The sequence below is a fragment of the Vespa velutina genome, chromosome 24, assembly GCF_912470025.1.
Source record: "Vespa velutina chromosome 24, iVesVel2.1, whole genome shotgun sequence".
Lineage (NCBI taxonomy): Eukaryota > Metazoa > Arthropoda > Insecta > Hymenoptera > Vespidae > Vespa > Vespa velutina.
Window position 1 is genome coordinate 622,076 of NC_062211.1, and position 26,574 is coordinate 648,649.

Here is a 26,574-nt window from a genome sequence, read left to right on the forward strand (position 1 = left end):
GAGAAAAGGATAAAATATTGCAAACTGTATTATTAAATGGATAATCATATCACATGTGAATCGAATAACCAATAATCGAATCGAATTTAAAAATTTGTTTATATAATTAAATTCATTTATGTTTTTTACTTATATCGATATTATTTTTGAAGAAGAACACAACGGTGTTGTTTTCATAGAAGCCTAATCTGATATCATGATGCAATAGGTAACTTTATATCAAAATGTTTCACATTTTTTCTCATTTCGATGATTGGTTATTTTATCGAACATGGCTGATCAGATAACCGTTTACGTAATATCCGGTATATATTATTTATTAATTTCATAAATTTTACTTTTTGATAATTTTCATAATAGCTTTTTTGTTTAACAAGGAAATATATCTTAAATATTTAGCTCTTACCAAAGATTTATTAACACGTAAAGATTATATAAAGTATCATGTATATTGTTCGTATAAAGGTATTATCAATTTAAATATGGCGGTAATCCTATCAGCTGATACCGTCTGCTGGAATGACGGATTGCAATTTGGTTAGTTGGTCTGTTTAGACCAGTCGTTTTAATACGTATATTCTATTTAGTGATGATTATTCTTACATGATTCGCACGTATACAAATGGTATTGAGTTATTGGTTTTCACGAAACAGAGATAAATATAATTATATCCAATGTTGACAGAATTTGAAAGGAACGGATTTTTTAGCCTGTGTCACTGACAGGTGGTGCAGGAATGCAGTTAAATACGTACAATTTTTTTTTGTAAAATATATCAATCTCGATTTAGTATTTGAAAAAATTGCCAATCACAAGTAGATTCGGCTGTGATGAGTGACTCCGAACAGCGGCAACTGCACGTGCCTTATCCAGAATATCACAGTCAGAATAATACCAATCCACCTGCTTTGATTGAAACTGACGCGTTAGTAGATCTGTCGGTAACATCCAATAGTTGTGTATCACGAAACTTGTCTACAGAACTACTTCCAGACGTTGAATTTGTTCCAAACATAAGTAGTGATCAAACTATAACCATTGATTCTGCTGGGATAGACCGGGAGAGCCAGCCTCTCCTTGGTCGGCTGGAACTCGATGTTACCTTTAATCGATTCCCTGGTATGTTATTATAAATAATCTTTTTGAAATGTTTTGATATCTTACTTACCGCGTTGATATGAGTATAAAGATAATATATATTAAATAGTGGAAGATTTAATAAGCCTGAATTACGACTTCGATTTCTTCTTCACAGATGATCCACAATTTTCAGAACTAGTATGGCAAGCAGAATGTGCAATAGACAATGGAATCTTTCCTGAAAGAATATATCAAGGTTCAAGTGGAAGTTATTTTGTAAAAAACTCGGCAGGGGTAAGGTATAATTTTCTAGATTTTTGTAATATATTAAATAATATAAAAATGTCACAATATTTACTATTAAATAATAATAAAGTGGGATACATTTGTTTGTGAATACTTATTATAGATAATTTTGATAAGTATTACATTAATATGTTATATTGGTATTATATATTACAGAAGGTGATAGGTGTTTTCAAACCCAAAGACGAAGAACCTTATGGAAGATTAAATCCAAAATGGACAAAATGGATGCACAAACTCTGCTGTCCATGCTGTTTTGGAAGGAGTTGTTTGATACCAAATCAAGGATATTTAAGCGAGGCTGGAGCCAGTTTAGTTGACCGCAAATTAGGCCTTGGCATTGTGCCGAATACTAGAGTAGTTAAACTTGTCAGTAAAACTTTTAACTATCCACGTTTAGATCGTCAAAAAACACGTATGAAAAAAGCCATCATGGATCAGTTTCCTGCATTTGGTTCACATTTTAATCGTATTGGTTTACCTCCTAAAGTCGGATCCTTTCAAGTATTTGTAGATGGTTATAAAGATGCAGACTATTGGCTAAGACGATGGGAACATGAACCATTATCGCCACGTTTGAGTCTTAAGTTCCAACTCCAATTTGAACGTTTGGTTATTTTAGATTATATTATCAGAAATACAGATAGAGGTAATTATAAAAATAAAATAAATATATTTACAATGTTAATTTCTTTCATATTGTAAATAAATTTAAGTGTTTTCTTCATAGGTAACGATAATTGGCTTATTAAGTATGATAATAGTACGGAAAAAAATGGATTAGAGCGTGAAGTTAATATAGCAGCGATAGATAATGGTTTAGCATTTCCATTTAAACATCCTGATTCTTGGCGTGCTTATCCTTACCATTGGGCATGGTTAAGTCAAGCAAAACAACCATTCAGTACAGCCACACGTGAATTAGTTTTGCCTCAGCTTTCTGATCAAAATTTTGTACAAGATCTTTGTGACGATTTATACCAATTATTTAAAGTGAGTTATATTTGTTTGGATTTTTCTGAATTTATTATTAGAAGTATTATTTTATAAATATATTATTATTTTGTATAGCAAGATAAAGGATTCGACAGACATCACTTTGATAGGCAAATGAGCGTAATGCGAGGTCAGATTCTGAATTTACAACAGGCATTGAAAGATTCCAAAAGTCCAGTGCAATTAGTTCAAATGCCTGCTGTTATAGTCGAGAAGTATATATCTTTTTTATATCAAAGATGAATAGTATAAGATGCAACATTATATAAGTACATTTATTATTTATTTTACAGAGCCAAAGGAAATGGCACACGAAGTCTGTTCTCATTTTCTGATACATTCACCCAGCGCTTCCAGAATAAGAGTCCCTTCTTTTCCTGGTGTTAAGCATTTCTTAAAGAGTGCTTAATTCAGTGTTAATAGCAGTACCAGCTAAGAAAAGGAACTCTATGGTGCACTGAAAAGCTTTGATTAATTCTTTGTTTAGATATCCATTTCTCTTCATTATTAGAATTATTTTCGATATAATTTTTAAATTTATTGATCGATGCTTATGTTTAATCTACTATTTATAATCTCTCATTTTAATTAAGGCATAACTAGCATTCGTACACAAATATTGTATACAGTAAATATATCACATTAAAACTAATTTTTTTAATAGACATAATATAAAATAAAACAGAGTCATAATGAGTACAATCGGATAATAGAATATATTGGTTAATATGTATTTATAAAAAAATGAACATTTCTACAGTTTAGAAAATCTTCTACTGCATAAATACAGATGCATTATTGGCAAATACATGTTATATAGTAACTTGTGCCAATCATTTAATACAAAGTGCGCTGATACATCTGTGTCATGTGCGTATATTTAATATCGCGAGAGTAAAATATTTTACTGTGACTTGCAAGGAAATCACGGTGATATTATATAACAAAATTATAGAGAACAAACATTTTTAAATGTAATTAAAATAGAAAACTATATTGTTATCACCAATATTTTTCTGGGATATTATCACTTGTAAGAATTGAAATTACTTTGTCTATGTCTCTCTCTTTTCCTTGGAACCGATAGTTTCTTTGAATTCTTAACATTACTTTTGCTAGTTAAAATCATTATATTAGTTGTAAATATATCATACAATTTATATGATATTAAAATAAACATCAGAGATTCCTCTTTATTTATTACTTAATTTACTATCTATTAGACAATATATACAATAAAAGATATGTACTATAGCTCACTTTTTTCAGAGTTTATGCTCATGTACCAGAGCAAATGATTGTGCAGAAACTCTACGTGTAATAAAGTGAGACAATAAGTTCACTTGTTTTGTATATAAATTAGCTATAATATGCTGCTTATACTTAGAATATATGCTGAGAATTTTATATTTGGTTTTTATTTGTTATCTTCATTTGATTTAATTGGTCAATCCTGTATATTCAAATCAACACAAAATTCATTTGGAATATATAATATGACATTTCATCCTCATTCCAAACCTTAAACATGTCATAAACTTTGACAATTATATTCAGATTTTAATTATTTTAAACATTTTTATATTCTTTATACAAAATACTTTACCGAAAAGATATATTTGACAATATATTTGATATAACATTACATATTTACATTTAATTATAATAAATCCATTGATAAAATGGAAGTGGTAGAAGTTTGCACAGAAAGAAAACATTGTGTAGTCCCAGCTGAGAAGCAATTATGCGATAAGGTAATTTTTCTTATATAAAAATATAATGATCATATATTTCTTGAATAATATAATATAATGATCTTATGTTTATGATACCATTGTATATTTTTACTAATAACTAAAAATATTTTAGTTTAAAGAGTAATAGTAGTAATAAGTTTAAAGATACGATTTCCTGTTTAGAGTATGCGAAAATATGTACAACCACCAAGAGTCAAATCATTTGCTCCTGAAAGATTATACAGGCCTCCATCGAAACCACTTGATACTTGTACAACATATTATCTCTCATATATGGATATGGATCCTAGAACAGCTCAATCTATTCGGGTTCAACCTTATCGTCCAATTCAAACGTTCGTTAAATCAAACGAAAAATTTTCTCACGAGACAACAAGTAAAATGAGTTACCAACCTATTTGGCATACGGCAAAAAGAAAACCAATTAAGCCTAAGTACAGGTAAATATAATTTTATTTGATAAATAAGGATCTTAAGCTATATGTCTAATTTCATAAAATCAAATGACTTAAATATAATTTCAATTTTAGAGCTTTGTTAGGACGTGGAGCATTAGAAAGCGCTACTACAACAAAATGTGACTATATGCCAAAATATACAGAAAAATTAGATATGATAATACCTTGTGGAAATATAAGAATAAGTGCAAGTCCTTTGGATGCTAATACAACTACGGGTCTTTCTTATGTAAATCCTGGTATAATAGAACCTGCTACTAGCTTTAAACCTGTAATAAAATATCACCGACCTAGTCATTCAGTTTCAAAGGATACTACTAACAAATTAAGTTATCAACCTTTTGCTGTTAGTAAAAAAGAGAAGTTTCCTTGGGCACAGAAATCTATATATAAGTATGTAACTTAAAATAGTAATTTATTTTTATTATCATAGAATATTATATTGTATATAGGAAGAATAAAAGTATTACTTTTTATTAAATCACAAAATTAACGTTTTTTTGTGCAAGGCCTCCAAGTGTTGCAATGTGTGCGAAGACTATTTATTCTGATAGTTATTTGGAGAATGAAGTATATGAAAAGATGAAACCATACATTCCTAGTGTAGCAAATATATTACCTTACAAAGCACAATTTATGGACAAAACAATTTATAAAGAGAGTTATTTGCCTTGTGATGTAGAAAAAGCAACAAAAATCGTTCCACCCGCTAATATTTTTATATCAAATGAAAAAATATCCACTGATACAACAAATAAAGTAAGAAATGATTATAAATATAAAAGAGTAATGTAAATTATTAATTGAGTTTCTCATTATATCTACAAAAACATGGTACAGTTGAGCTATCAACCAGTTTGTTCTAAGAAGCGTTCTCCGATTTTACCACGGAGTAGAAAAATGATAGAAGGTGCAATACAAAGTGAAACTACAAATCGTCATGATTTTATACCCAAAATAATTGCACCTCCAAAACTGATTATTCCATGCAATAATATTCGTATATCAAGAGATCCTATTGTTGATAAGACAACAACTGGTTTGTCATATTTACATCCTGGTCAATTAGAACCTGTGCAAAGTTTCAAACCTATTGGTCATTACTGCAGGTATTATATCTAAGATTACATCTATATTTATAATATTCATAGAACGTAAATAGTATTATTTTAATAAGTAATTTTCATTTTCAAATAATCAATTTTTTTTATTATTTAGACCTATTACTAAGATAGATTCTGAGACTATAAATAAATTATCATACCAAGCTTGGACGCCAATTCCTAAAATGGATATGCCATGGGCACATCGAACTACATATGAAGTTCCTAAGGATCGAATGACCACGGATACAATCTACCAAATGAGTTATCCTTTACCAGGATATTATATTGAGAATGAGTGTCCATGTACGGAATGAGAGTTTCGATAATGATATTTCTGAAACAATACTATATTACTCTTGAAATTAGTTATATAAATTATAATTAAGTATGGAAGTATGTTACTCTTTTGATAAATGATTTTTTTATTTTAAAGCAACTTTTTTTGATCGCTATATATATAAAAAGGTATGATACACTTCACTTTATATACTTGTACCTTTTTACTTGCACTGATAGGACCAATTGTGGACTTAATATAGATTTTAATGAAGATTTGTAAGAGCATGGATTAAAACATTTTATTGCGCATAAATATATAAGCGCTACTTATGTTACATTTATATTATTATAATTACTGTATACAGGATGAATATATAAGAGCACATTATTTATCTTTTACAGGAGATAAAATTATTCTCAATAATAAAATAAACTCTAATCTTTGATAAAAGGATCAATAGACAATATTAACGTACATTTGCCAAAAGATTCGGCTTATATATCATATAATGATAAATATAAAAAGAGACAACAATGTGTGCAGTCCTAGCGGGGACAAAATTCAGCATATATGTAATGGTGCTTTACATATGCATAACAATTGATAATTCTTTAATAATACATATAAGACAGGGGAGAGATTGCAGAGCTCAAATATGAAACACAATTAACTATTTAAGCTTACATATAAATATGTATGTATCTCTCTTTTTGTGTGTATGTGTGCCTAAACAAGTTATTTAAAATAAACGAAAATTTTTTCGTTATGCACAAACGCAATTTCTACAAGTTATTAAATATAGCATAATTATATACCACATACAAACGTTCAATGTTAGTTTATAAAATTCTGATTCCTGTTAAAAAATATTAGTTTAATGGTAATCATTATATCAAGTATTTCTACCATTGCATATTCATATGATCTGAGACACCCTAAGAAAAATAGACTTAAAGATAAAAAATCTTGCTTTGTAAATACTTTGCAAAACTTGCAAATTATTCTGTAAGTATAAAGTTTTGAAGTGTAAGGCACATATTTAGATCACATCAATGTTACAATATACAAATAAGTCTGCATATATCTCATTCTATATTGTACTACTTTGCAATCTATATATTCAACAGAAAATATTAATAAAGCTTAACAATTTCTACATGCTTTCAAGCTTAAAGATAAAAGAAAAAATGATTGTCCACTTTATAAACTCTGTTGTGTACTATCTTCAGATCTATTGTCAATTGATCTTCAAATCCACTGTCAATAGATCTTTCCTAATTTGATATCAATAATTCATAGTATCTTCATTATAGAAATTAAAATGATTTACTATTTATCTTTTATATAAGATAAAAAGAATTTGTAATACATTAATAAACATCTGAATAATTATTTATATTCATTATAAAAAAAAGCATGATTAAAGAGAAAACCAAGAATATTTTCATGTGAATAATTCATAGTTTTTTCTTATTAATACATAAAATATAAATTTACTCACACTAATTGTTGTTCTATCATATCTTATATATAGATCATTACCTATGGTTTTTTTTGTACCCAGTGTTTTTCATATCTTACAAGGACTTATACTAAAATAGATGAATAATGAAAAACAAAACCAAGTAAAAAATGCCCACTATAAGTAAAAAATATGTGAACAAAATTTGTTAATCATCATCATATTAAAGTATAATTCTATCTTCCAATAGAGATAATTAATTTTATGTAAATTGGCAATTTTAAAATTGATAATAAAACTTTACTGATTATAATAATCTATAAACTCGTTACTTGACATAACAAGATTAATTTCTATATTAAATTCGCATAGTATATTTACGCTTAGTGGTTGCACTTCAGAAAATATTGCACTTATATGATAGATGTGTAATCGAAGGATATATTATGTTTCTTAGATAAGTATAATGTGCCTCTACTATAAATCCCTCCCCTGTTATATAACAAGTGATCTCGGATCATATCGCTTGGATTATATCCAATAAGGATAGAGATCGAAAATTAAGGTATGCCATGGCAACTCACAACTTTTCGCACCCAATATACCTACTGTGGTTTGGTGTTGTATGACTGCACGAACTCGGAAAAACCAAAACCATTAAATTGGTCCAAGTTGAGATTCTCGTCGATTGTGGACAGCTCGCCATGACCCATCAACTCCACATAGTCCATGTCCGAGTTTGGTCGCCCAATACCTGACTGGCCGAGACCCGGAGCATAGCTACCACAAATCAAAACACAACCCCAATCACTGGCAATCCTCAACTATTGAAGCATATAACGTAACATAAGCAGCTACATTTTTTTTTGCATAGGGCCTACTTTGTAAAAATTTCGTGACCGAGTAGCCGGATAGCCGGTACAACACGGTAAGGGGTAGTACAAACAACCACAAAACACCCACCCAACCAACGATTATCGGTCACTAGATTTTAAAAAAAGAAAGTTTAATGAACAAGAAACTAGTATCATACCCTTTCGTCATTAATATTTCAATGTAAGAAAAACTGATATTATTAATATTTATTACAAATAATGATATTATTAATATTTATTACAAATTTTATTACGTTATGTAATAGAAAATATACATGGCAGATGCAACATAAGTTGTTTATTAACGTAAAGTTAAATTGCCAGTTAAATTAATAATGATTATGGCAATTGGAGTTGTGTTTTGCAGAGGTAGCTTGAAAATCTACAATTTTCCATTGTGGTTGTACCGGCTTGCTCCAGGCCTTTACTCTCTTCTTATTTTTATTTAAGGAGTTATTTAAATGTAAGTTATATGTAAATTATCAATTATATCATAAATCATTGGACTATCATTATTATTGTGTCTACTGACACACACATGGACATGTATAGAAATATATTTAAGTATATATAGATATATATAATTCTAAACATAGTATAAAAATTTAGAAAGATCAAATATTATGTTAAAGCCATGGATAAGCCGTTTAATTCAATTATTTTTTTTATCTTATTTTCGATTCAATTCCTTTCGCACTAAGTGGAAGTACAAAAATGTGCATCATTAAGTACTTCTTAATTTTTTTCTTTCATATTAATATAATTTAAAAGGATTAATACTTTTAAAGCTTTTTTATAACATAAAAAATATATATAATATCTGAAGGTTCTAGAAGTTCCTATCACAACCTTGATAAATGTATTTCATCTTACTGTGATCTTTTATATATGAATGTTTATGTTTAACCCAAGACTTAGTATATTAAAAAAATATTTAAATAATACTGAAAAATATTAGTTTATATTATACATTTATAATTGTATAAAAGTACAAATAACATCTATGAATATCCTATCTTTACATTACTCTAATAAAGTGATTTTAATGACATTGGAACTTATAGAACCTTAAATTGATGGCAAAGTACTTAAAAAAGAGATTCTATATCTAAGTTTTATAATTATTAATGTCATAATGAATGTAAGATTGATCAAAATGTTGGCTGTAAATATCAATCTTATATAGTATTAATATTAATAAAAATATACATATGTTTTTTTAAAACCTATAAAGAAAAAAATAACATTATATAAGATAAAAATCAAATTTAACGATAATATATTTTAAACTTAAATCATGCGAGCAAAAACTAGTAATAAAATATATCATTATAAACACTACAAAACGATTTAGAGATAAAAAATTCATAGTTTTATGTAGCCCGCTAATGCAATATTCAGCATATGATTAGTATTAATATAGGTAAATTACTTAATGTAATATTTATACTGTTGGTTTTTTTTATACTTTACTTTAATAATATTAATCTAAATGCCCTGTATAAAGGTCTAAGAAAAGTGTATATCTGATGTCAAAAAAATGTGCATAAAAAAAATACTGTTATAGTTTCTACACAGAAATTCAGAAGATATGCAAAGTAATATTCGTAGGAATGTCATATGTTTTCTTTCAATCGAATTGCTTAATTCTTCTATTCAATGTATCACACATATCATCGATTTGTTCTTAAGAATATCTAATAATCATTTTCATGAATCATTTTTTTTCCACGATAACACTAAAGCAAAATTGAGAAAATTTGAATTTCTTTACACACACCATCATATACAATATAATTGGATTTCATATATCAATTTAAATGTATAAAAAAAGAAGAATAATCTTGATAAAATATTAAATTTTTATGCAGTCTTTATGAAATATTGTTTCTTCTTATCAGAAGCATATATTTACGATACAGTATGTTCCATTGATTCTTAAGCTATTAGAAAAATACAAAAAATCCTTTTATACAAAAGTTACTTGGTTTAAAGAGGAAAAAGTATAACAGTGTATATGAATTTCTTGTAAAACTTTTACTTGCAGATCTCATCTTTACACTTTGGATCTTGTAAATTTAATTGTATATTAATATTATTCAACAAGGTATATAGAACAAGCACCTTGTTTTAGTCATCTAGAAGAAATAAAATCAAATAGTAATTTAAGAATTAAATTTAATCGCTACTTTTTATTTACGATTAAAATGTAATAACTCATAACAATTTACAGTTAATTACATTTTGCATAATTAACATGTAAAATTGATACATACATATATTTCAAATCAAAATCATTAGTTATATTTAATAATTTTTGTGTCATTATTACTCTACTCTATACAAAAAAAAAAAGAAAAAAAAAATAATGATAATAATAATAAAACCTAGTTGATATCTCTGCAACTAATGATTATATAAAAAATTTAATTTCACTGATATACTTCTCCTTTTAAATCAAGTAAAACTAGTATACGAAGTTTTTTCATATACTTCTAATAGATCTAGAATTAACTTCAATCATAAGTACCGTATATATCTATATACAGGACGGATCACTTAACATTTGTATTTGAAATATTTTTTATGCATTTAAAAATAATGAAAACTCTTAAGAACAAATTTGTGTGGCATAAAAAAGAAAAATTAAAGATAATAATTTGTATGCCGTTTGATTCTTAAGAGTTTCTATTACCTTTAAAAACAAGAAATCTATTCCATACACGTTAAATAACTCTCTCTGTATATTAATATAAGTTCAGAATATCTGAGATTCAGTCTCAATATACAAAATATTTATTAACGACTATGGTTAAATTTAACTTTGCGCATCTTCTATGAAATATCTATGTCAGTATCTTTCATGAAACCAAACCTCCATTTTAAATACATTAAATCCAGGGAACTGACCTGGAAGCAACAGATGGAGTATCACGTGTTACGGATGGGTCAGGGCTATGTGCTTGGAATATAGTAGAAGGAGTAGCAGGATAACTTCCACCTGGACCACTTTGACTGCTATTACCAACACCAACCACTGAAGAATGAGAAGGCGTTTGACCTCCTATAACTGGACCACCCCATCCAGGTACATGTGTCACTAACAATGGTTTGACATATCCATTTATCGATGTCGATCGGTTTTCTGGTGTATAATATTTGGAAAAAGCATGATCTTTCGATAAGTCGGGATACAGATATAAGAGATGCTGTAAATCAGAAACTCGATCTGCTAAACTACGAATTGCAAAGTCCTTGCTTGTAAATGGTTGAAGCATAAAGACCTCTGTTTGATCTAAAAAAAAAGAAAACAAAAAAAAATAATAATAATAAAGTATAGATAAAAATAAATCCATAAATACGTGTAATAAATATACAATATAAATTAATCTTTTCCTAATCTTATTTTGATATCAGTATGAAATTTGTATAAAATGTTTTCGATATCATGTTATTTATATAATATATTACCTCCAACCCAAGCGATAGTAACTCCTCCAAGTTCTGAATCTGAGAAACGCATTAAGAATGTCCCTGATGGACAGTTAGCTAACATTTCTTCTGCCTGTTTTTTTCTGACAAATCCAAGAATATAGCCATCTATCCAGGGACTCCTTAAATGCTCTCTTGTTAATTTCATAACAGCGTAGAACCATTCCCAAAATGTAAAATTTCTTTCTGGCAAAGGTTCTTTGCAGAACTGAGCCCAACTGAGAAGTAAACTGGAGTATTCCTGACCACCTGTATTTCCGCCTCGAAATGCTTTTTCCGCAAGAAAATGGAGATTATCGTCTGTTAAAGACCTTCCCGTAGCTGATCTGAATTTAACATTTAATGCTTCAGCTACTTGTCCCCATGGTACTTTGTCAGGTACCACAAAAGGAATTCTTCCAGGTTCTGCAAAAGCATTGTCCCATGTAACTGTAGCCCATGCATGAGGTTCTTGATTTCCATGTACAATTACTACGACTGGTAAACTTAAAGTCCACACTTGAAATACTAATTCACCGCCACCAACACTAAATTGCGATTGAAATAGAAGTGAAAATTTCTCATCCATAACTGATTCTGTACCCTTCTTCTCGGCCCTTTTAATCTTTTTTAATTGCATATTTCGAAAACTTACTGATAATTGTCGTGTTGCCTAAAAGGGAAATCACATGTTATTAAAATTATTTATATTGGTTGAATTTACAGACAATATGAAGCCTCCTGTAACTATCAATCTTACTTGATGATATTCCATAGTTCCACTGTTATTTAAAATTTCACCACTAGCTTCTCCACATTTTGCCATTTTCCCATTTTTTAATTGAGCATTTGCTTGTACTTCACTAATTATGCTTACTTTTACCTGAGGCGGTGTCATATGAACATTTAATTTTCCTCCCACTAGAAGACGTACTGTACTTGTAAAACGAGTATTAGTTTTCATCACTTGCGGTGGCTGTTTCTCTATGATAAATGTACTAGTGACTAAGGAACTAAGAAGTTGTGTGATCTGTGAATTTAAGGTAGGAAGAATATCTTGTATTCCAGGAGGATCCAGTGCAAATTTTTGTTTTAAAAGTTCTGCTTCTTTAATCTGTTGCCGATTAAGCCATATTAATTCTGCAAGACTTTCACACCATTCTTGAATAGAATCTAAATTACTGTTAAACGGAGCTCCGTTTCCAGCTAATTGTTGATCCCTTTTCCACCTACGTTATATAGTTAATTACATGATAACAAATTGTATGTATGTGTATATATATATATGTTCGTAATATATTTACCTAATCAATTCATCATCAAGAACTCTTGATTGTAAAGTATTCAGTCTAGCAATAGTATCCTTCAATTTATCTGCCAACGTCAAGCGTAACTGCATTAAACCCGTAACTTTGTGATTCAATAATTGTTCTTGTTGCTCTTTTTGTCTGTGATATGTATAAAAGTATAATGAATATTAATTATTGAATTTGATAATTCACACATTAATACAATTTAATTTATGTAATACCGCCTAATCTTTTTTTCCAAGTCTAAACTTTGCTGATTTTGTGGTTGAGTGGCGAGATGCTGTAAATGAGCATTTAATTTTGTGCATTCATGATAACTAATGGCAAAAGCCTCCTGTTCTTGTTCCATTTTACGCAAATCTTCTCCAGTTTCTTGCGTTTTGCGTCGTAATACTTCAACTTGTTGTGCTATTTCTGCCACAGCATCTCCTACCATTAAACCAACTCTACCCGCTGCCATATTCATAAGACCTCCTAAATTCTCAACTTGAGCTACAAGTTTCATTTCTGTTCCTAGGCAATGTCTAATTATTTTAAATAGTGTAGCCGGATTTTGGCTATATCTTTGCTGTTATAAAGTAATGAAAAATAATTAAATGATAGTTGCATTTTAAATATTAATGTAATATACATATAATAAATTAAAAAGAAAAATTTATATTTACTCTGAAAGTTTTGGCAGCTTCCATTAGTTTTAATTTTGTTAAAAATAAATCTTCAGTGTTTAAAGAAGCTGCTTTTGTCTCTAATTCTTGTATTAGAGACGCAACTAGATTAGCTATATATTGTTCATACTGTGGATTGTCAGGTTCTATATCAGTCCTGTAATATAATAATAAAAAAAATCTATATATAAAATATTTGTTTTTAAAAATATTAAGAAATTCTTTGCTATTTCTTACCACATTTTATCTTCAATCCAAGATGATAAGAAATGTCGAACTTCAATCGGAAAATGTTCACCATAAACAGAGCGTACTTGTTGTAACGCTTCTTGTGGTAATTGCTGTGCTTTTGCCCAAAGGGACATTTTGGAAGCAGTAATTTCAATTTTTGGCTCTGAGGACCCTAGTAAAAAATATGACTATAAAAGATATTATAACAAATATCAATAATAAATATTAATCGTAATAAATATTAAAAGTATTGCGTTTCAGAGGTTTATATACATTGTTACAAATTTTTTATAAAGAACAGTTTCTTTAACAAAAATTGTATACATTATTCGAAGCGCCATTGTTACGACATTAAATATAATATGCCAAATATAAACACGTTATATAAATACTTTTACGAAAGATAATCTATCGATCGATAATCACGAAAATCATATGAAACATAACCTCTTGAAAAAATACTCATTATACCAAACAAAAGAACGATAGAACGTGTATATAACTTGATAAAAACAAAATATTATAGCGAAATATATATTATTAAGAGAACAATGGTATCGGAAGGAAGCTTGGAAAAGCGGATGAGCGGTCTTAAAAAAAATGAATTCTTGACGCTTTTAAATTTTGCACATTGATCGAAGAAAAGTTCCAAATATATCGAATTACCTTTCCGTATATCGATAAATACTTACAAAGTTACTATTGAAATATTTTGATTATCGTAATGAAAATTTCTTCCAATAAAATATTCTATTTGTAAATCTTAATGCGCGAAGGAAGAAAATATCAAATCTTACAGAGAGCAGATCCTAAGAGCATACAGAATGACGTACACCGATAACGCGTAAATAGATAAGCGGAAAGAGAAAGAGTAGGGGAATAAAAGACGTTTTCTTCGTGCCTAGTAGAACGCGTTCTATTCACCTACTGCTGGTCCGAAGATACGAGCCTCCAGGATGTGTACTCTGCGAACCACCGTTCACCCTTTCTCGTAGATAATTTATAAAATAATATTTAAATTGATAATACAATCTACACCCATGATATATTTACGAATATAACGAAGCGGGGACCGGTCACACACGCGAATCTCATCAATAAGTAATCTCCCCCCTTCCGTTGCACCCAACAGCACGGCCAACGTCGAAGTGCCCATGGATGAGGAATTCCGAGAATTCAAAACCGTTAATGGCGCGGGGAGAAGTGGAGGGGCATGTCACGTGACCTACGCAAATTAAGCATGCGCAGGTACTAAGGTTACTCAGGAACGTATCAACAAAATGTAATGTATCAACAAGGGTGATCAGAAACATATGTACAAAGTTACCTTGTGGAATCATTTCTTATCTCCGTTCTTTTTTGTCTTTCTCTTTAACAAATATTCATTTTTTATGTATCAGCATTCTTCGGTATTTGGCATTGTCTTTATATTATCACAATGAAAGATTTTTCCCCACATGAAAGATTTGTATGTTTATTAATCATCTGAATTATATACCTAAACACAACTTTCAATTAATTATCACCTGGAAATCCTAATTCTATGGATTAAGGATTTAAAGATTTATTGTTTGTATATCTATATCTATGTACCTATAATAATAATATAAAAGTTATATTTTATCAAATATAATTTGTTTCAGATAACAAAAGGACAAAATGATCTTATCACATATATATATTTTTTTAATTATATGTCTCATGATCATTATTGTAAGAATTTTATTTTTAATATTCATGAAAAGTGGAAGAATAGCAGTGAGAAATTTCAGAGAAACATCTGCAAAAACTATGATAATTTTAGGATCAGGAGGACATACAGCAGAAATGTTACGAATTGTTAAACATATGAATTATGAAAATTATACACCTAGAATATATGTTTGTGCTTTTACTGACAAAATTAGTATAGAAAAAGTAAAAGACATAGAAGGAAAAAAAAATGATTATAAAATAATAAAGATTACTAGAAGCAGAGAAGTTGGACAGTCGTATATTTCTTCTGTATGGACAACTATTATAGCGACATTAGAAGCTGCATCTCTTTTATGGTCTGAAAAGCCAGAATTACTTTTATGTAATGGTCCAGGGACTTGTGTTCCTTTATGTATTATAGCACTTGTATTCAAGATATTCTATGTTCTTAATATTACTACAGTGTTTATAGAAAGTTTTTGTAGAGTTAAAACATTTTCGTTAACAGGAAAAATTTTATATTACTTAGTAGATCATGTAATTGTACGGTGGCCATGTTTAAATAAATCTTTGTATAACAAAGTTTATTCATCATAGTTAAATGCATTTATTTTTAAATTAATATAGTTCATAATTTTGGACCCCTATGCCAATTTCAGAAAGCACAATAGAGCATACTAAAATGGCTTTTGAGGCTGAATGTTTAACGACTGAATTAATAGATTGGACATTATTAAAAGAAGATTTGAAATATTTACCAACTGAAATAGAAGTACATCTAGCATCTATAATTGATGTATTACAAAAAATTAGCATGCAAAAATTGTAAATATATAATTGCATTATTTTATAGTGGTAACGATTTATAAATATTCTTATTAATATATCGTATTTTTATTAAAGTGAGATGACAACAAAATGGATAAATAATTCTTTAATTAGAATAGAAGCTTGTTTAGATCGTACATGGCAAATGCTGAATTCAGGCCATTGGAAAGATGTTCCACTATCGTACAGATATAGTTATTCTTTTTGTAGTCTTTTAAAGGTATAGAACAGACTTAGTAGTACGATGATTTATATTATAATAATGTATATTTTAATCTCTATTAATATTTTTAGGTAATATTGCTAGAAATTGAACATGAACATAACAAAGAAAAATCTACAGATACAGGAATACAAGTTTTACAAGAAATTATTCAACAAATTGATAAAGGTATTCTATTAGGTGCTCCTTTACCGAGTAAGCCGTTATTACTTACATCGATTGCTTCAAAAATAAATAATTACTATAATAGTAAGTGTCATTATTTATTGAAGAAACAGTTTTAGATATCAAAATAATTATCATATTAAAAGTATATAATGTACTTATTGTAGAATTCGTCAGAACACTTACTGCAAAAAAAATAGAAATAGATTACAGTAAAGTTTCTCAATCATTACTACCTGAATTTTTACAAGTTAATCGATATAGCATACCTTCTATGGAATCATTTTATAAAGACATTTTTATACCAAAAATTCCAGCCGTAATAACAGGTAACTAATAATTTCGTTTTAATAGTCTAAGTAAATAGAGAGAGAGAGAGAGAGAGAGAGAGAGAGAGAGAGAGAGAAAATAGGGAATGAATATATATATATATATATATATATCTCTATCAAAAATTCTTCTAGATTCTATGAAACATTGGAATGCTTTACATTTGTGGCAAGATATCGATTATCTAAATAAGATTGCTGGAAGTCGCACTGTACCTATTGAAATAGGATCTCGTTACACCGAGGAAGATTGGAGCCAAGATTTGATTATATTTTCAGAATTTTTACAATCTCATATAATTAAGAATACTCAAAAAGTTGGTTATTTGGCTCAACATCAACTTTTTGATCAGGTATTATTTGGAACAAGAAATATTGCTAATTATGTTAATTACTATGTAATAACAAACTATATATATGTAATGTGATAACATAATACATATTATCTTGCTGTTATATTTTTATAAACTTTTTATTTAATTATTAACAGATACCAGAACTAAAAAATGATATAGTTGTACCAGATTACTGTTCTTTTTCTGATAAAGAAAATGTAGAAGTTGAACCACCAGATATAAACGCTTGGTTTGGACCAGCTGGAACTGTATCACCACTACATTTTGATATCAAAAATAACTTATTATGTCAGGTATGGGATATATACATATTTATTATTGCAATTCTATTACTTATACTTAACATTGTTGTATTTAGGTTTTTGGTTATAAAAGAATATTTTTATACGACCCATCTGATTCTATAAATTTATATCCCTATGATACCAAATTACTTTATAATACAGCACAAGTAGATCCCCTTAAACCTGATTATATAAAATGGCCAGATTTTAAAAAAGCCAAAGGTTTTATGTGTTATTTAGGACCAGGAGAGATGTTGTATATTCCACCGAAATGGTGGCATCATGTAACTGCACTTACACCAAGTTTTTCAGTTAGTTTTTGGTGGATTTAGGTAACTTAAAATAATAAGTCTTAATTATAAGCATTGCACAAATCGTATAAATAAATTTTAACAATATTATATATCTTTATATAGGAACTATATTTTTAAAAATTAAATAAGTGTCAATATAAAATATATTTACATCCATAGAAAATATAAGATAACGCATTTTTATACATTTCTTTACTAACATTTTATAAGGTTTACTTATTTTAATCTGATATTATTATTTTTTATCTTAAAAATACATTTATATATATTTATTTTGTCAAATTACTACTATATAGTAGCAATTCATGTTTGTTTTCAAGGTAAAGGAGGATACTCTTCATCAATTTTGCAATGAATATGATATATTGGATATGATTGATCTTGTTGAAACCATTCTTTAATACATTGAAATATATATTATTTATGTTTATAATGTTTATATTGTATTTTTTATATTTTCCTTTGTTTCAACGTAAGCGCATAAATCTGTAATATAAAAATATATTTACAAGTAATATGTAATATTTACATAATAAGATTTAACAGTTTTATTTACGAATTATTTGATGCAATAAAATATACTTTTGTACATCCTGGATAATTATGTTTAATGGTATATCTGTTAGCGATTTCTTTTTATGAAATTTTTGGAGATCATTCAAACTTTCCAAAAGGGATTGACTGCATGAACAAAAAGATAGTACGTTAATTATATGGAAATTCTGAATTATTATGATTATTAAAAGTATTTTTAATTATTTTTTAAGTTTTAGATAATATATACATACTCAGATATTCCTGTATATTTGCTCCGTAGTATATTCATTAATTCATCTGTAGAGTTAATCGAAGTTTTTTTGCTGTTTTCTTCAATATTTGTATTATTTTCTTTTGTTATATCTTCCGTTTTCTGGTTTTTTTGTTCAATGAAATCTACTTCTTCCATTAATAATTTATGGTCTGTTTCATTAGATATACTACTTGATTCTACTTTATTATTATCACAGGTTTCTAGCAGTTCATTGTTAGTAATATCATTTGGAAAATTTTTACTTTCTGCTATTTCTGGTTTTGCTTTATTATTAACATCCTCTAAAATTCCATTAATTTGATTTTTATGTTCATTTACATTTGTTTCTAACGTAGAATTTCCTACTTTGTTATTGTCAATACATTCTAAATGACATTGAACAGCTTCATTATTCTCTTCATTTAAATCTGTAAAAAATTTATAAAGTATAATATATTTACTTTCTTATTGTATTGTTATATGTATCCTAGTTGCATTTATTGTACTTATAGATTTATGTCAAAATTTTACCAGGGTTCTTTAAAATATTTTGAAATTCATCCTCTGTATGCTTATTAAATTTACCTTCTGTCTTAAATAAGTTGACATTAGAATTCTTTTCAATAATCTTGCCATTATTTGAAAATTCTTCTAATTTTGATAGAGAATGCAACGATAATGATGACGGTAACATTGTTGATAAATTCTGTGTTGAAATTTCTGTTATGTGTTTATCTAATGCCATGAAAACATTGCATACAATGGTAGATAAAGATTTGTTTGGGTATTTAGGTAGATTTATAGAACTCATATTTATCTCATCCAATTTTTGAACTTCTGTTTTTGATTTAAGCGAAGATATACATTTTAAAAACTCCGCCTATTACAAATTAATCAATAGAAAAGTATGTCAATCATATAATTACAATAAATTCAATATTATAGATATTATTGGTTTGTTTGATTATTTTTGATATATTGAAACAAACGTTATAAAATTTACTATACTATACCTCATATTCTGAAGACAATTTCAAGAATTGGTTTAGTGTAAATGACCATTCAATATAGTCTGGAATGATATGCATTCCAATATATTTTTTAATCAAAGAATTTAGTCTATTTATGATGTCTAATGATAAATTGCAATAGTCAATGCCACTATATTAAATAAATATACGTTTAATACGATTTACTTATATTTTTTTTTTCAATCTATAAATATATATAAAATTATATATCTACTTACTTCATTAACATATTTTTGTTGGAATAGTATTGCGATTCTAATGATTTTTGCAAAAATGATTTTTTCCATCTTAAATCATTATCTTGAAGAATACTAAAGAATAAAAAATTTCATATATATAATTATTATATTATATCTATAATTAGGTAATATAAATATAATTAGATATCCATAATTAAACAAATTTTAAATATTTACTTTAGTTCCTCATTTTTCTTATTTATTTCAGCTTCATAATCTTTTACATTCTTAAGTAATTGTGCATTGTCTTCTCGTAATATTTTTTCTATGGTATTTTTCTCTTCTATCAGTAGTTTAAAACTGCATTCATCATAATTTTTTTCTTGTTCCAATCTATTTATGTTTGATTTTAATTTTAATATATCCGCATTTAATTCATCATAGTTATCAGATACTTTTTCCGAAATATGCGATTCATATGAATCCAGTCTATCAATTAATATTTTACGTTCTTCAATAACAGTTTTCATGATCGAATCTTTTTCCTTTAGTTTTAACTTAAAGCTATCTTCCATGTCCGTTTTTTCTTTTGAAAGTTTAGCAAAATTCTGTACTATTACGAAATAATTATATGCTAGTAGTTTATATTTATCTTGGAGTACCGTTGGTGACAATAGTTCCTGGAGAATTAAAAAATGAATATAACAAAATTTGAATTTAGGAATAATTTGAATAAATTTAAGAGCTTACATCATTTGTTAATTGTTCGAAATCTTGAATAAATATATTTTTTATTGAATTATTAGTCATATTTTCTTCCAAGAAGGGATTTTTTGTAGAACTATGTGAGCTGTTTGTATCATCATATACTACATTAGTACAATCATCTTTGTTAGTTATATCATTATTATAATTAAAGGATTTATCTTCCTTATAAAAGATTGGCTGTTCATAATCATCATCTTGTTTGAAATTATTTACATCAAAACATTCATTATTGGACTTTAAAACAAATTCATTCTCACTTTTACATATTGAATTTATTTCTGTTTCATTTGTTGAACAGCTATCTAAAGAAGTTGCAGATGACTCGCAAGTATTGTCATTCTGATAAATATTATTATCTTCGTCAACATTATTATCTTCAAAGACATCATTTATTAAACCAAGCAGTTTTTGAGGACTCTAAAATTTATAATAAGATTAATATTTATAATTTATAATAAAATTAATTGCATGCTTAATATTGATTAAGAAGATATGTTTAAAATATAACGAAAATAAGAAAAAAATTATTTGTTTTTTAAATGTATATGTATAGACCTGATTAGTTTTACTGTCATCATTAGTAATACACTCTTCATGTAAAATATTTTCATTATCTGCAAATCAATTTTTAGTATAACATTATTAGTTGTTTCATTTTTTATATTAACGAAACTTGGATTACTCATGTAATTACAATTGATTATACCTGTTGGTGTGGTATCTTTATATTCATTAGTTTCACTTTCCAATACTAATTTGTATTGTTTAGTTATTTCATTTTCAAATAAGTGAAACATTTGTTGAATAGCTTGTGGAACACAGATATAATCTCCAATTCTAATAAGTTTTGGGGATTTAAGCAAGAAATTCAATATATCTGAATCTAAAAAATGAAATAATAAAGATATAAATTTTAAATAAAAATTATAAATTAACATAATATAACATAAAAATTATAAATTAACATAATATAAGATATTGTAAGGGTTATCTACTAAAAATTAAATTATTCACCTAAATATTCATCTGTTTTTGTAATATATTCCATAATTTCTTTTGTTTCATGCCACTTTGATAATAGTTTGTTTTTATGAACTATTAAATTTACTTTAATAAATTCATACATAATCCTAATAAAAAATATATAAAATATTTATACAGAATATTTATTAAGTTTAAATAAAATAATGATAGTCATTATTATTGGTTTATTTTTAATGTGATTTACTCACTCTGATAAGAAACGACACTGCTGTATTGTTTCTGAATCAATATTTTCAGACTCACATTCTGATAGAATATTTGTGCTATTTATATCCTCATTATTAAACATGTCTTTGCCAGGTTCTAACTTTTGTAAAAAGAAAAGATATATGTAATTTATAAATGATAAGTAACATGTGTTTGTATACATTGATATAAATCACAAATACAATCTTACATTTTCACGTGGAATACCAAAATTATTTTCTCGCAATTGTATTAGTTTCATTAATTTCATTTCTTTTTCCGATCTGTAAATATATCAGAAGAAATATTATTAAAATATAATTATTGTTACAATAAAATATTTGAATGTTTTATTTAAGTTATACATATTTTCAATATTGTAAATTTCTTACATTTCTTTAAATGGCTTGATGCATTCTTCTTGTGACTTACGGAGGGGGAGAAAGTTTGGTCTTCTAAGTTTTGGAATTGGCTTTATAAAACGCTATATTATAATAAAAATAAATATATAAAAATAGAATAAAGAATGCTTGACATTAAAAATTTATAGAAATGAGTATTAAAATTAATAATCGTATTCATACATGTTTTTTAATAGCGCCATTAACTGGAGAATCAGATACTAATAGCATCGATAATGAGGAATTCTCAATAACTGATACTACTTTGGCATTATTGTTTAATATTTCAATTTTTGTTATAACATTTTTATCTTTAGTTCCACAGTTTGATGTAAAACATGAGCGACCTATCATATCCTATTTAAAGATATATTATTAAAGATATGTGTAATAAAAGCGCATAATATATAATATATTTATTACCATATCTGAAAGCTTATTTTCTATATGTAGTTTATTTTTTTGAAATTTCCAACAAATTGGATGAAAGTTTAATTTACAAGGATTACTTGAATTGCTACATGTGATAGTAACTAAGCCAGAAAAAGTTGGGTCACTGTAAATAGATAAAAGAAAAGAAATTTATAATTATGTATACTTATGTATGCGATGTGATGGATACATTTACCTGAAAAATATATCTCTACATGGTGAACAATATGGAATATTATTTTGACAGTTCTCTAAGAAACATTTTGCATTTGGACAATGCCAACTCGAAGCTTTTTCTTGTAAATCCATTAATGAAATCTATTGGTACAATATGAAATATCATTTTAATATTATAGCAATGTCTTTGTAAAGTATGAATGAGCAATAAATAATACATATAATGTTTAGATATATTGTATAAATCTTTTTCCTCTTAACACATTTTTATTAAAACATTTACAAAAATCATACCAATAAACCTTCTCTTGTAGTTTCATTTATAATAATAGACGTCATGGGTATATACTGGATTGTAAAATGTGTTTCTTCATTTAAAATAGCGAGTCCCTTGTTAATTGTATTGATAGCAAAATTAAACCTAAACATAAAGATTCTATTAGATACTGCAACATTTTTAATTAAATGTATTAAAAGTGTATGTGCATGTTACCTATATAATTTAATATATGCTTTTGCTATGGCATAATAAACAGCTGGATAGAATTCTCCAATAGTATCTTCTAAATTCATAAGAATGTTTAATGCTTCTATTATATTGTGAAATGTATCGGACTGTAATAAAATTATACATAATATGTATTCTATTGTATTTTGAATACTATCTTTTACCTGAAATCATATATAATAAATATAATATTTATATAATGGTATTATATATTAATATCTATAGCAATATAAATTTTTTGATAACCTACATTTAGATTTAAGCTTCCAAGTAATTGTAATGCCACTTTATATTTATTATAAGCTGTTTGGTATTCTTTATTTATAAATGCTTTTGAGGCTTCATTCAGCGCGTCAATTAGTTCCTAATATAAAAAATAATTTAAATAATTTATCACGATATAGTAAATAAATCAACAATAAATAAAATAACGATAAATATAAAGATTTTATTTTAACGTAATTTGGCGCCTAAAAATCAGTGTTGCCAATCGTTTATTTAACGCCAATTATTTTGAAATGTTCTTTTTACATATTATTAAAGTATTTCTTTTTATAATAATTTCATTTAAAAAATAAGCTCTCCAAAAAAATACGATTTCGCAAATAATTATATTGCTTATAATCTGTATAATAAGAACACGCAACCAATTAGAAATAAATTGAAATAATATTTAAAAGATCGGTTCACCTGCGATAGTATTCACAGTTCAAATAATTGTCGTTAACACGTTTGATAAAATTCATAATCTAAATAGTTCGAATGAACGATATAATACGAATTAATAGAAATAGTATAGTTAATAATAATGCATTTTTACATTTATGTATATATGTATGTGTATACAAAAAAAAGTATATGATTTTATTGAAGTTTTCAAGATAAATTGAAAAATTGAGAACACGTCATTTCTTAGACGATGAAATGATTGAAGTGTGAATGAAAAATTATAAAAAATATTTCATCGTTCATGGGTTTACAAACGATTAAAATAATATATCCGAGTTATGTAAATATCTTTTGTAAAAGCATAGAGAAGAAGATGATGTGAGGATAACAAGAAATTCTATAAATATCCGATGACCTACGTCTTCAGCATGGAGAGTATAATACATACGTATACATCAAGTTTTGTCAAACTAAGTACACAGTTTATTATTTAGGAATGACGACTGAGGCTGAGTTTCTACCCATTATTAGGCTTCAGGTAAATATTAATCGAAAACAATATCTAATGTTTCAAGGTCAAAAGTCATGAGAGATTTTCATTTATTAACCTCTATTTATTTCATAAAAAAACGTTGAAAAGTTTATTAGCCGTGCGATTTTGTACGCGTCCTAGCCTATATTATTTATTTGTTTATTTATTTATTTATTTGTCGCTTTATTAATCTAATGAAGGAAGTAAAAAACAAAAGGACAAAAAGCACATGCTTCGGATTAAACAAAAGACCCTTTTATCGTCTAAGGGAACTTCTCGAATATTTTATTTTTACGTAATTGACGCAACTCGATCACGTGCCTTGTATTTATTCATATAATTTATGTAAAGCGTTACTACCTGAGAATTCTATTTTTCTATGTTTATAAATAGTCCAAAATTTTCTTCGTTCTTTTGTATTTCTTTTAACATTCGTTAAGTTCGTTATTAAAATTAAAGGAAAAAAAGAAAAAAAAATTTTTTATTATAATCTGGACATTGCTATTGAACATTCTTTTCATTTCATTTCTACGAAGATAATAACATTTTATATATATAATAAGATATACATATTATTTATATAATAAATATACGATAAAATTTTATTTGTATAATAAGATTTAATATTTTATTTGGTTATTTAACAATTTTCTTCAAAAAATGTCTGCGAAATGTTACGTCATTCTAATTGATATGTTGTAGATTTGACATATTTCAAATTTATAAAACTCGTTAATAAAATAGAACTCGAATTGAATATGCATTTAAATAAAACAATCAGAATAATTATAAGGTACGCAATAAAATATTCGATTTAACTTTGGCGGCACTTCTAGTGATTGGCAACAATGACTTGTCGAAGAGCGCGAGATTTAAATTGCGATAATCGATAAAAATCTTTAAAAAACGAATAAACGAATATATTTCTCTTTCGTAATTAATAAAACAAATTCTACTTTTATTAAAGATGATTAAATATTAATTATTATTGCATGGAATAACACGATATTGCACCAAGAAAAAAAAAAAGAAAAATAAAAAAAAAAAGAAAAAGAGAAAATAAAGAAGATTAAGAAAAGGGATGATTTAAAGGGACGATAATACGACGGAGAAGGGTAAGTTTAAGGTGGTATGAGTGATGAAAGCCTTGAAAGAAAAGATCGTCGTGTGGAAGGTGCATTTTACACGCAACGCTTTGTATAGAGGGTATTGCATTCGTGTTCTCCTTACTCCAATGTTGATTAGCACGTAAGAGAGAAAGAGAGATAGAGAGACAGAGAGAGAAAAAGAGAGAGAGATTACGGTGAGGTGTTTTATTGATCGTCATATATGCCGCCAAGAGGGCAGACACACTATGTGTGTTACAGGTGACGCTTTCTAGCCCGCCATACAACAAACCGATTTAGGACGCCGACGCATAACAACGTGTTACTGCCAAAGGTCTGACTCATTTCCCACTACTACTTCCTACCGTGTCCTCACGTCATTGCTGTTGGTTGTCCCCCTTGAAATGACCAATGCGATCGATGGAACGCGCATTTATCCTGCTTCTTCGAATTTCGTCGGAGTTTGCAAATCAAATGAAATTGTCCTAATGATACAATTATTATTTATGTGGGTGCATATGTAGAAGGTGATATAGCTAAAGGTACAAAGTTTAATGAA

The 26,574-nt window shown here is 27.3% G+C and overlaps 7 protein-coding genes across 23 annotated transcripts in view; 5 read left to right on the forward strand and 2 right to left on the reverse strand.

Moving 5' to 3' along the window:
• Positions 1-381: 381 nt before the first annotated feature.
• Positions 382-3,790, forward strand: LOC124957096 (phosphatidylinositol 4-kinase type 2-alpha). Its single transcript, XM_047513778.1, has 6 exons — positions 382-1,120; positions 1,257-1,375; positions 1,544-2,036; positions 2,118-2,380; positions 2,459-2,598; positions 2,677-3,790. Exons 1-6 carry the CDS (start codon positions 832-834, stop codon positions 2,768-2,770), a joined length of 1,398 nt encoding a protein of 465 aa, XP_047369734.1. The 5' UTR covers positions 382-831; the 3' UTR covers positions 2,771-3,790.
• A 146-nt stretch (positions 3,791-3,936) lies between these two features.
• Positions 3,937-12,735, forward strand: LOC124957097 (stabilizer of axonemal microtubules 2-like). The gene is made up of 6 exons (XM_047513779.1): positions 3,937-4,137; positions 4,303-4,580; positions 4,671-4,991; positions 5,108-5,357; positions 5,439-5,707; positions 5,817-12,735. The coding sequence occupies exons 1-6, from the start codon at positions 4,066-4,068 to the stop codon at positions 6,016-6,018; spliced, it is 1,392 nt and encodes a 463-aa protein (XP_047369735.1). The 5' UTR covers positions 3,937-4,065; the 3' UTR covers positions 6,019-12,735.
• Positions 6,267-15,159, reverse strand: LOC124957094 (signal transducer and activator of transcription 5B). 7 transcript variants are annotated; one of them, XM_047513774.1, is made up of 9 exons: positions 14,927-15,159; positions 14,005-14,170; positions 13,768-13,924; positions 13,324-13,670; positions 13,097-13,240; positions 12,553-13,021; positions 11,793-12,465; positions 11,232-11,616; positions 6,267-8,226 (listed from the first exon to the last, which is right to left on the reverse strand). In XM_047513774.1, exons 2-9 carry the CDS (start codon positions 14,130-14,132, stop codon positions 8,052-8,054), a joined length of 2,478 nt encoding a protein of 825 aa, XP_047369730.1. In that variant the 5' UTR covers positions 14,133-14,170; positions 14,927-15,159; the 3' UTR covers positions 6,267-8,051. The 7 variants fall into 7 exon arrangements, with proteins under 7 accessions (XP_047369730.1, XP_047369728.1, XP_047369732.1 ...); XM_047513772.1 differs by having other exon boundaries at positions 14,923-15,159; XM_047513776.1 differs by having other exon boundaries at positions 14,005-14,186; positions 14,923-15,159.
• Positions 14,745-18,629, forward strand: LOC124957098 (lysine-specific demethylase 8). Of its 10 annotated transcripts, none has more exons than XM_047513786.1 (9): positions 14,745-15,280; positions 15,399-15,466; positions 16,353-16,518; positions 16,597-16,741; positions 16,816-16,993; positions 17,077-17,238; positions 17,374-17,591; positions 17,729-17,887; positions 17,953-18,491. In XM_047513786.1, the coding sequence occupies exons 3-9, from the start codon at positions 16,376-16,378 to the stop codon at positions 18,208-18,210; spliced, it is 1,263 nt and encodes a 420-aa protein (XP_047369742.1). In that variant the 5' UTR covers positions 14,745-15,280; positions 15,399-15,466; positions 16,353-16,375; the 3' UTR covers positions 18,211-18,491. The 10 variants fall into 10 exon arrangements, with proteins under 10 accessions (XP_047369742.1, XP_047369739.1, XP_047369741.1 ...); XM_047513787.1 differs by lacking the exon at positions 15,399-15,466 and having other exon boundaries at positions 14,748-14,989; positions 15,131-15,246; XM_047513783.1 differs by having other exon boundaries at positions 14,746-15,466.
• Positions 15,428-16,290, forward strand: LOC124957101 (UDP-N-acetylglucosamine transferase subunit ALG14 homolog). The gene is made up of 2 exons (XM_047513792.1): positions 15,428-15,567; positions 15,642-16,290. The coding sequence occupies exon 2, from the start codon at positions 15,658-15,660 to the stop codon at positions 16,288-16,290; it is 633 nt and encodes a 210-aa protein (XP_047369748.1). The 5' UTR covers positions 15,428-15,567; positions 15,642-15,657.
• On the reverse strand, positions 18,282-26,574 carry LOC124957093 (protein PF3D7_1417600-like). 2 transcript variants are annotated; one of them, XM_047513770.1, is made up of 21 exons: positions 26,381-26,574; positions 23,959-24,072; positions 23,694-23,872; positions 23,495-23,621; positions 23,220-23,341; positions 23,015-23,147; positions 22,775-22,948; positions 22,583-22,674; positions 22,402-22,474; positions 22,193-22,311; positions 21,975-22,090; positions 21,655-21,843; positions 21,516-21,574; positions 20,943-21,377; positions 20,430-20,872; positions 20,232-20,324; positions 19,996-20,143; positions 19,568-19,862; positions 18,981-19,410; positions 18,749-18,873; positions 18,282-18,678 (listed from the first exon to the last, which is right to left on the reverse strand). In XM_047513770.1, the coding sequence occupies exons 3-21, from the start codon at positions 23,771-23,773 to the stop codon at positions 18,629-18,631; spliced, it is 3,303 nt and encodes a 1,100-aa protein (XP_047369726.1). In that variant the 5' UTR covers positions 23,774-23,872; positions 23,959-24,072; positions 26,381-26,574; the 3' UTR covers positions 18,282-18,628. The 2 variants fall into 2 exon arrangements, with proteins under 2 accessions (XP_047369726.1, XP_047369725.1); XM_047513769.1 differs by lacking the exon at positions 26,381-26,574 and adding an exon at positions 24,986-25,250.
• The window catches only part of LOC124957137 (ankyrin-2-like), a 29,469-nt gene continuing 27,352 nt past the window's right edge, over positions 24,458-26,574 (forward strand). Inside the window, exon 1 of the mRNA XM_047513873.1 lies at positions 24,458-24,915. Coding sequence (XP_047369829.1) covers positions 24,874-24,915 — 42 coding nt within the window. The 5' untranslated portion in view covers positions 24,458-24,873. The remainder of the gene's footprint in view (positions 24,916-26,574) is intronic.

Excerpts from the sequence above, each read along its gene's own strand:
- LOC124957096 (XM_047513778.1), top strand. The coding sequence starts at position 832 with ATGAGTGACTCCGAACAGCGGCAACTGCACGTGCCTTATCCAGAATAT. Across the intron at positions 2,037-2,117 it reads TATCAGAAATACAGATAGAG|GTAACGATAATTGGCTTATT; the intron begins GTAATTATAAAA and ends TTTTCTTCATAG. Across the intron at positions 2,599-2,676 it reads CCTGCTGTTATAGTCGAGAA|AGCCAAAGGAAATGGCACAC; the intron begins GTATATATCTTT and ends TTTATTTTACAG.
- LOC124957098 (XM_047513781.1), top strand. The coding sequence starts at position 16,340 with ATGCCAATTTCAGAAAGCACAATAGAGCATACTAAAATGGCTTTTGAG. Across the intron at positions 16,519-16,596 it reads AAAATTAGCATGCAAAAATT|TGAGATGACAACAAAATGGA; the intron begins GTAAATATATAA and ends TTTTTATTAAAG. Across the intron at positions 16,994-17,076 it reads AATAAATAATTACTATAATA|AATTCGTCAGAACACTTACT; the intron begins GTAAGTGTCATT and ends TACTTATTGTAG.
- LOC124957101 (XM_047513792.1), top strand. The coding sequence starts at position 15,658 with ATGATCTTATCACATATATATATTTTTTTAATTATATGTCTCATGATC.
- LOC124957094 (XM_047513771.1), bottom strand. The coding sequence starts at position 14,817 with ATGCTCTTAGGATCTGCTCTCT. Across the intron at positions 13,022-13,096 it reads CTTGATGATGAATTGATTAG|GTGGAAAAGGGATCAACAAT; the intron begins GTAAATATATTA and ends TATATAACGTAG. Across the intron at positions 12,466-12,552 it reads GAACTATGGAATATCATCAA|GCAACACGACAATTATCAGT; the intron begins GTAAGATTGATA and ends TTTCCCTTTTAG.
- LOC124957093 (XM_047513770.1), bottom strand. The coding sequence starts at position 23,773 with ATGAATTTAGAAGATACTATTGGAGAATTCTATCCAGCTGTTTATTAT. Across the intron at positions 23,342-23,494 it reads CTACAAGAGAAGGTTTATTG|ATTTCATTAATGGATTTACA; the intron begins GTATGATTTTTG and ends TTGTACCAATAG. Across the intron at positions 18,679-18,748 it reads TTTATTGCATCAAATAATTC|ATTTATGCGCTTACGTTGAA; the intron begins GTAAATAAAACT and ends TTTATATTACAG.
- LOC124957097 (XM_047513779.1), top strand. The coding sequence starts at position 4,066 with ATGGAAGTGGTAGAAGTTTGCACAGAAAGAAAACATTGTGTAGTCCCA. Across the intron at positions 5,358-5,438 it reads CCACTGATACAACAAATAAA|TTGAGCTATCAACCAGTTTG; the intron begins GTAAGAAATGAT and ends AACATGGTACAG. Across the intron at positions 5,708-5,816 it reads CCTATTGGTCATTACTGCAG|ACCTATTACTAAGATAGATT; the intron begins GTATTATATCTA and ends TTTATTATTTAG.